Source organism: Eumetopias jubatus, unplaced genomic scaffold, assembly GCF_037043125.1.
Source record: "Eumetopias jubatus isolate StellerSeaLion01/CBP00866 unplaced genomic scaffold, mEumJub1_p1.0 scaffold_7, whole genome shotgun sequence".
Lineage (NCBI taxonomy): Eukaryota > Metazoa > Chordata > Mammalia > Carnivora > Otariidae > Eumetopias > Eumetopias jubatus.
The window spans coordinates 122,151,633-122,160,617 of NW_028274813.1; the positions used below are offsets into that span (position 1 = coordinate 122,151,633).

Below are 8,985 nucleotides of genomic sequence, written 5' to 3' on the forward strand. Positions count from 1 at the left end.
TGTCCCAAAAAGGATTTGGAGCAGCTCATAAAGATACATCTAGTACTCTGTGATAAGATGTAAAATAATTGAAGAATCTAGGGTTGAAATAAGTGTGGAAGGAAAAAAGGATGAAATCAGAGGTGAGGTAGTGCCCTCAAGACACATGAGGAGTTCTGTCTGCTGGAGGAGATGCGTAGTGTTGATGCTCAACTCCTTAGGGGCTAATGTAAAGAGGGAAACAATCATTTCTATGCCTTATGGAACGGGCATAAAAAGGAATTAACAACAACAAAAATTTTATAATACCCAAGGACCAAGAAATTTCTCTCCTGGGACCTCATTGCAAGGGCACGGTGTGATGTCATGCAGTAATCTCTATATTAAGTAGCCTAATGATTTTCATAGAATTATTTCAGAGAATGTTCCTTGAGTGTAGGTATAGTTTGGCAGCTTCTGCGGAGAGCCACCCCACAAAACACCATCTACCCATCTAATCAGCCAGGAACCCCCCAACACCTTTCCTGTAGAACAGTGTTCCTTTTTTTTAGATTTTTTTTTTTTTATTTATTCATGAGAGAGAGCACACGGGGAGGGTCAGAGGGAGTGGAAGAAGCAGACTCCTGGCTGAGCAGGGAGCCCGATGCGGAGCTCGATCACCGGACCCCAGGATCATGACCTGAGCTGAAGGCAGACGCTTAACCAACTGAGCCACCCAGGCGCCCCCAGAACAATGTTCCTTAATCTTTCAAAACTCATTGCCTCCTCTAAGAACCCTAAAAATCTCAAACCTCTTCTCCATTCTCACAAACTCTCCTTCAGGTCTGTTGCATCCAACCTCCATCCTCACCAGCCAAGAATATTTTCTCTTGCTTTTTTCTCAAGTTTGTGTTATAAAAACAAGTTATTTCTTATATACAGTTAAATTATTATACTAACTATGACTTTCAAACTATAAATCCCTATTCTACCAATCTTGGGAGTTACTGGAATGGTACCTCCTCTTGGTTAAGAATCATTTCTCTAGAACCCTTACTTTAACTGGCCAGTTTACTTAGATTGGTAAGCTGGATTCCAGCTTTACATCAAGGAGTCTAGGTAAAAGAATTTGTACTCAGGCTTTATGTCAGGCAAGTAAGTAAATCACTAGCGTGAGGCTTGATCAAAGCAGTCAGCCTGACATTTAAATGGAAAAAGTGAGATCACTCTAGAATGTGTTTCTTGGAATTGATCAAAAGTTGAGGTGGATATGCTGGCCTTTTAGTCTATCAAACAACTCAGAGTATAATAGGCCTTTTGTTGACTGTGGTGTCAACACCGCAGCTGTAGCGGGAACCTTTTCTTTCCCCGGTAACAGGCTTCAGATTGAAAGCGGGCTTTGCATTTCCTGGGACCCAGCTAATAATAATGAGTACTTAGAATTTGCCATGTGTTCCGCTAAGTACTTTTGAATTCATGACAGATTTTTATTTTCTCTCATTCAGTCTTCAAAATAAACTCCAATTTACCAAAGAGAAACCACAAGTTAAGAGATTTGCCCAGCATCTCCTGGCCAGTGAATGGCACGGCCGCAACTCCAAGTCTGTTGCTTTTCTCATGTCACGATGTTGGGTGTCATAACCCAGTCCTTGCACCTTTATAATATCTAATGAGACTCTCGTTTGGCATAAATCCCACGGCTGCAGGGCCCTTGGGAATTCTTTAGAGACTCTAGGTGGTTCTTCTGTGGACTCACTCAGATAAGCAAATCTGTTAGAAACAGATTCTCGGACAGATTTCCAAGCATTTAGATCTCTTTGGAGTTTAAAGAGTATTAATTTGAGTTACTGAATGTCCCCTGAAATACATGACTGTCCTACCCAAATAATTATGAATACTGGGCCTGGGGCTCGTCACTTTCTTAGGTTTTTATAAATTCCCTGAGCACCTGTGCCATTGAGCTGAGCAGCGGCTGCTCTGGTCCCTTAGCCACTGGTGGGATTTGTCATCACTTTCTTGTTAGATGTAGGTATTTTCTCCTTTTTTTTTGAATATTGCCTTAAAAAATATTTTGTGTTTTGGCAATTTCAGTTTCTGGTACATTTCCTCACTAATGGTGAATGTTCTGATTTTCTAGCTAATTCTTATGTGTTCCCTCTGACTTTGGGAAATTGTATCCTATATCCCTGACTCTCCTCTTCAAGATTCTGCCGTTCTCCTGATTGTCCAGTCCTTTTCCATTCTGAAACTAAAGAGCAGGACCCAAGATATCTCAGGATGTTTCTCTTCATCCTCCGAGTCCACACAGGTGGAGATCTGTGCACAAAGGTTTGTGGGGGGCGTGATTTTTATGCCATCCTTTCCTGAGCAGCTCTGTATTTGTTGTCATTCCTTTTCACCAGACTCATGTATGTCTAATTTAAATTTCTGCTTTTCGCTTCCTCTGTTGTCCTCTGCACCTTTCATGTGCGTCAAGTCCACTATGTTTTTCTCCATTTGTGTAGTTTCTCTGCAACTAACTTGCTTTGTACTTGAATTAACTCATCTATAAAATGGGCATAATACTAGTCGTTACTACATCAAAATAGTGTTGGTGATCAAGGGAGCATGCATGTAAGTACTTTTGGAAAACAGCAAAGATTCAGTTGTGAAAAGATGTTACTTATAATTGATTCCGATTTGATGAAAATATAGCAAATAGTAATACACATGTCCTTTATTTCAAGCAATCGTTGATTAAAAACCATGGTGCAGTTCAAATGTTTTGTTGGTGTTGGTTATAACAGGAGTTGCCATGTATGTTTCACCCCTTAATCATCTCTAGAATTGTCTTGTGAAGCTTGTGTAGATTCTCCTGTGGCTATCCTTGAAGGTTGTAGAAACCTGAGAAGGGCCCAGTGTGAGCACTGAAGAGCTTCCCTGTGGGCCTCCGCTGGACTCACTGTCAGTCTTCCCAGTGGGATGGAGGCCCTTAGACTTCCCTTGCCATCACAGTACACTTGGGGAACGGGCAGCGGACGGCTGAGATCTTACTCAAACTCAGAGCCTGGCACGCTCTCTGGGACATCGAGCTTGGAAGTGCTGTCTTGGGCCAGCCACCCTCTCTGCTGGGCCTGATGCTTCTCATTCCCGGTACAGTGTTTCATAGCAGCTGTGGAGCTGCTTACCCTGCTTCTTTCTCCAGGGTCCTCTGAGGCCTCTTGCTGTGCTAGCCTGACAGATAAAATGATGCCACTGGGGGCACCTGAGGTCAGTCTTGGAGCTGTGAATGCAGGCTGTGACAGGAGGCTTGGCTGGAGTATAAATGAACTGGTCAGAGCAGAACTCCCAGTCCCAGGGTACCCTGCAGAAGTGAGGGCAGACTCTAAATTCAGTGCCTGCTCCCTTTCTCCCCTGAGAAATCTAAACCAACTTGATGTTTACACTTGTGATGATAAAATGGGAGTGGATGTGGTTTAGGGAAATAGCATCTGCCCTGCGTGACTTTGGGGGCCTGATAGAGTGGTCCAAACAGACCCGAAGTCTGATTCTAGTGTAACGTCTGGGCAAGTGACTCAACCTCTGAGCCTGTTTCCAGTTATAAAATGAGAGATAAACCTACCAAATAAGGTTCCTTCAAGCATTGCAGTGAAGCAGCACTCAATTAATGCCAGCTCCGTGTGTTCCCACTAATTTCTACGTCCATGGGCCAGAGGAGAGGGAGGGGGTCACAAAGGGAATGGTTATTACGGGAAGGTGATAAGAGCTATATCTGTATACCACGGCTGAGCAGTGACAAGAATGCACAGAGGTGTAAATGCCAGGGTGGGGGATGAGAAGCAAGGAGGCTGGGAAAAAAGCCAGGGCCAGAAATGGAGTGTCCCTGTCCTGTGTGTCATGCTCCTGGGAACTCAGCATGACATCCAGCCTCTGCTATATACTTCCCCTTTTAGAGTGGTGATCCACAGAGCTAGCTGGCCTTCCTGAGCCAGATACGTGCAAGGGCAATACCAAGTAACATTATCGAGCCAGACTGGGGAGTAGGTTCTGTCACAGCCACGCTGCGCAGAGTCCAGAATCCCGGGTTGGTCTGCACCCCGCTGCATCATTCACTCCTTTGGCACTCGGTTTCTCCAATGAGATGCTAACTCCCTTGGCAGCAGGGAATGATCTTTTGTCTCCGCTCCTCCTGTGCCTAGCATGGTGCTCCTGAACATTGGTGTTGAGTAAACACTTAAGCAAAAATAAATGTATTATTCTGGAGCACATTGTTTTACTCATTAAGTGATGGCACTGACCCCAAAGTTCTTTCCAAGGCAAGTGTGGACTTGGGAGGAGGAGAGTGCTGGGTGTGAGAGGCCAGTCCTATAGGGCTGCTCCTTCCTACCACAAAATAATTGTGCTAAAAAAATGTAAAATTATCACAAATAGAGCAACATGGTTATTACTGTTTCACAGTTGAAGAAAGGTTCAATGAGGTCACACAGTTTATATATGAATTCCTGGTCCGGTGCTCTTTCCATTTCCCTGACCCAAGAGATCTGCCTCCTGCCCAAGTGTTAGGCCAGGCTCCTCCCAGTACAGCGTCCATTCTTGGGGTGGGGGATGCTCACTCTCTCACCATCCATCATTCTGCATTGCCAGCCCGAGCACCTGCTGTGGTTTCTACACCACCTGGGGAGTGGTGGCGGTGAGAGGGCAGAGAGCAGGGTGAACACGGTCACATCCCCTCAGAGGGAGGGGCCGACAGGCATTTTACGGCTAGCCTAGTGCCTGGCACTTTGCTGGGCACTGTAGCGCCAGTCTCCCCCCACACACACACTTTTACCCTTGTAAAGAGAGGTTCCGAGGCGAAGTAACCACTCGTGGGCCTAAAGCCAGTGGGAGCGGCTAGGTGGCCGCCAGGGGAACGGGCTTTGCCCCGGGTCAGGGTCCTCCGCTGGATGGTGGTGCACATGGACGCCGACGCCCTGCGGAGGCGATGCCCACGCGGGCGCAGGAGCTTAAGTGCTCAGCGCCCGGGGTCCGGCGGGGCGGGGCGGGGCGGGGCGTCCCATGAGGGCGGGGCCGGGGCGGCTGTGAGCGCGCCAGGGGCGGGCTCCTCGGAGCAGGCTCCGCCCCGCCAGGGGCGAGGGTTTAAATGGAGGGAAGGAGGCGGCCCCGGCTTCAGCGGCTGCGAAGCGCGCGAGGGGCGGGGGAGTGGCGAGGGTACAGCCATGACCCTGCGGGCGGGGGGCGCTCGGCTGCTCGGCGGACTCCTGCTCTTCGCTCTGCTCGCTGCGGGCGCCGCGCCGCTGAGCTGGGATCCCCCAGAGCCCCGCAGCCGGGCCAGCAAGATCCGAGTGCACCCGCGGGGCAACCTCTGGGCCACCGGTAAGTCTTCGCGCCCCGGGCAAGCGCCCCTCACCCTGCTCTGATCCCATTTTCCTTTTCAGGCCGTTCCTCAGCCACGGACACTCATGTCCGCGCTGCTGAGGACCCTGGAACTCGTCTAATAGATGGGAAACTTGAGACCCAGACAGTCCGGTGACTTGGCTGCGATCACTCAGCCAGTTAAGGCAGAGCTGGGGTCGTATCCTACATCTGCCTGCCAGCCGGTGCCCCTTGCCTTAGGCAAGAGTCTACTGAATCTTCTTCTAACCTCTGGTGTGTCTTCTCTTTGCACCTCCACCTTCCAGACACCTCTTCATCCTCCACTTTCCTCCTTGCCCTCTCCTGTCTCTCCTGTAAGCAGGCAGCACTACTGGCAGGCTCTCTCCCTGGCCGTGTGCCATCTACCCTCCTCCCAGCTGTACCACCCTCTCCGCCATCTCTGCCTGCTCAGGAGAAGCCCAGGTACAGGCTTTGCTGCTACCCAGGGGTATTTGTGTCTCCTTGGAGAGGAGGTGGAGCAGGACTGACCTCGGATCTTCCTGTCATGAGAACTGAAAGTTGGGAGAGATGGGGAACTTTCCCACTGGGATAGAATCCTCGCTCCCCAACTTCCTTGTGCCTTGGCACCTCCTTTCTAGGTCACTTCATGGGCAAGAAGAGTCTGGAAACCCCCAGCCCATTCCTCTTGGGGACAGCTCCCCACATCTCTCTGAGGGACCAGAGACTGCAGCTGAGTCATGATCTGCCCAGGATCCTCCTGCTCAAGAAAGTTCTGGGCATGAGCCTTAGCGGCCCAGCACCTCACCCCCAGGTGAGCCAAGCTCCTACCTCAGGCCAAGGAGAGGCCCAGCCAGGGCTGCTGCTGGTTCCAGCATTGGGCATCGGGTGTGAGAGCACCCCGCCCCCGAGGTGTGATGGGCCCCAGAAAGCCAGGGATTTCAGGCTTTCCTTGTGATCCAGAGTCAAAGGGAGAAGACTTCAAAGAAAGGTAACTGACCTTCCCAGCAAACCTCACAGAGCAAGAAGTAGGAAAGAAGTTTCCCCTCACCTAGTCCCCAGTCTGAAGTCACAGCCTAGGATTAATTAGCCAGCCTCTTGCAGCAGGACCTCCCCGACACACACAGACTTGCCCCACTCCAGCCATCCACCTTTGCTGTGCCTCATTTGTACTTGTGGCTACATTTGGGACCCTGAGGCCCAGAAAGGAGAAGAGTCAGCATCCAAGACAGAGTCCAGACCTTGTTCAACTCGACCAGTGCTCTTCCCAGTCGCTCATCTGCCTCAGTGACCCTCAGTGCAGGGTTTCTCAACTTCAGTACTCCTGACATTCTGGGCTGGATAATTCTTTGTTGTCGGGGCTTCCCTGTGCACTGGAGGAAGTTTAGTAGTATCCCTTGTCTCTACTCACTGGAGCACCCTCCTCCCTGCCCCATTTGTGACAACCACAAAAAAAAGGCCTCCAGACATTGCCAGAGCTCTTGTGAGGGGGAAGGGGCAGGAGCCAAAATTACCCTGGTTGTAAACCACTGACCCCAAAGCTAGAGCCAAGCCAGCTTTGGTCTCTAGCCTGGCAGGAGGGCAGCTCCTCCATTCCCTGCTCCTGGTGCTGACCCTGGCCCACACCACCTTCCCTTGTACTTTGTTACGATGCCCAGAAGGCAGCATAGTGTGGTAGAATGTGGGTTCCCGTGACAGCGAGCTAGGCTCATAACCCAGCTATTTTGTAGCCGTGTGACCTTAAAGGCCTCATCTTCCTCATTTATAAAATGGGGATGGTAGCGGATAGCACCCATCTTGTATTAAATGGGACCATTTGTGTCATGAGCTCAGCGTAATGCCTGGCACATAGAAAGCACTTAGTAAACAGGAGCTCTTACCAGTCTGTGAGCTCCCTGGGAGCACCTGTCACAGACTCACCTTCATATCCCCCACTGTGCCTAGCATATAATGCTACATTTTGAAAGAAGGGAGGGGCGTTTCCTAGAGAAGGTCCAACTCCATCCTCAGTCAACCTCCCTGGCACTCCTCATGCACAGAACCCCCAGCCCCTGGGGACCTCAGATGTAAGGGCCAGCAGCTTGGGCTGGCTGAGTCTGAAGGGAGATGATGTCACCTCTGGGGCTGTCAGTCTCGAAGGCCTCAAGCATGCAGACCAACTAGCGAACCTCCCAGGAAGCAGTACCTAGCACTGGGGGATGGGGCTTCAGAAGTGAGGTCTGGGGCAGAGCTGGGGGCGGGGAGTGAAAACACTGACGCTGGCCCAGGGCCAGGCACATAACGTGGATTGTACTTCCATGATCTCCTTGACTGTCAACAAGCACTCTGAGAAAACGACTGCCCCGACCCCTTCCAGGCCTTCTTCAGGGGGAAAGGTGCCAGGGGGGCCTGCCGGAGCAGAGAGCCTGCCCCTGCCTACCTCTGCGGATGCCTCACACATAGGAATGGCAGGACGCCCCTGTCATGTGCCCCCTCTGCCCAGGTCAATTCTGTGTGTTCCCGTTCAGTACAGGAGGCCGCTGGTGCAGATGCTGCAGAAGGGATGCCCCTAATGAGGAAGAGACGCCGCCGTGACTTAGACTGCGCCCACCCAGGGAAGGTGCTGAGCGGGACCCTGGCGGTGGCCCCATCTGGATGTAAACCCTGGGCTCAAATATCTGTTACTCCATTACTGTGATTTCTGGTTGTGTCGCCAGGAATATTGCCCATCCAGACACAAATTATGTCCCTGCTGTATTTGTCGCTTCCGTGTTGAAGTTGTGAATAAAACCTGCTCTTTACGTAGAATGTCTGGGCCTCTCCTTCCAGCCACATTTGAGGGCACGAGAGGGAAAGGGGGCTGGAGGACGGCATGTTCAGTGAGACAGAGCTGGCTCGAAAGAGCCAAGAAAACTTCATGACACCAGCCTACTCGGGACTCCTATTCAGTCGCTCATTCAGCAAGCAGGTACTCGGTGCCTGTTGTATCCCCCAGGTCTTGGGCCAGGTGCTGGGCTCTTACTCTCACCTCTGCCACCTTCCCGCACAGGCAAGTCTCTCATGTTTCCTCGCCTGGACGAGGGAGCTGCCTCCACTACAAGATGGGGTTTTGCTGACCCCATTCCATTTCATCCCCATGCCAGGCTTTGAGGGGAGTGCCCAGGGCATACAAGGGAGTGAGCCGAGCTAGGGTCCAGACCTCGCTGTCTGCTTACTCTCTTCTCTGGCCTTGGGTAGGGTTGCCAGATTTAGCAAATAAAAATACAGGACGCTCAGTTAAATTCTCATTTCATATAAACAATGAATAATTTTTTCATATGAGATGTCCTAAGCATTGCATGGACATACACAAAAAAATTATTCATTAGTTTATCTAAAATTCGAATTTAACCGAGCATCCTGTATTTTATCTGGGCTTGACCCTCTGATCTGCAAATATTCGGTCGTGAAACGGGCGGGTATTTGGTCCCCGAGGCCCCGCCCGAAACTGACATCCTGGGAACCCCTGATCTTACGTCATTTTCCCCCCCGGAGCTTTTGCCCTAAGGCTCCGGGACCCAGCCGGGCGAGGGCCCTGCGCTCTGGTGGAGGCGCTCAGGCTCCTCTCTGCCCCGCCCCCTGGAGTGGGACCACGCCTCGCGGCCAGAGCCGGCCGCGCCCACTCCTCGCGAGAGTGCCGCGCCTGCCGAGGAAGGTCCT

At 51.0% G+C, this 8,985-nt stretch overlaps 1 protein-coding gene across 2 annotated transcripts; it reads left to right on the forward strand.

Moving 5' to 3' along the window:
• Positions 1-5,014: 5,014 nt before the first annotated feature.
• NMB (neuromedin B) lies at positions 5,015-8,094 on the forward strand. Of its 2 annotated transcripts, none has more exons than XM_028089439.2 (3): positions 5,015-5,310; positions 5,949-6,121; positions 7,820-8,094. In XM_028089439.2, exons 1-3 carry the CDS (start codon positions 5,154-5,156, stop codon positions 7,982-7,984), a joined length of 495 nt encoding a protein of 164 aa, XP_027945240.1. In that variant the 5' UTR covers positions 5,015-5,153; the 3' UTR covers positions 7,985-8,094. The 2 variants fall into 2 exon arrangements, with proteins under 2 accessions (XP_027945240.1, XP_027945241.1); XM_028089440.2 differs by having other exon boundaries at positions 7,815-7,956.
• The last annotated feature ends 891 nt before the right edge of the window (positions 8,095-8,985 follow it).

Bases quoted from the DNA above. Each gene is read 5' to 3' on its own strand.
- NMB (XM_028089439.2), top strand. From the start codon at position 5,154: ATGACCCTGCGGGCGGGGGGCGCTCGGCTGCTCGGCGGACTCCTGCTC. The intron at 5,311-5,948 runs GTAAGTCTTCGC...CCTCCTTTCTAG, and splicing joins GGGCAACCTCTGGGCCACCG to GTCACTTCATGGGCAAGAAG. The intron at 6,122-7,819 runs GTGAGCCAAGCT...CGTTCAGTACAG, and splicing joins GCCCAGCACCTCACCCCCAG to GAGGCCGCTGGTGCAGATGC.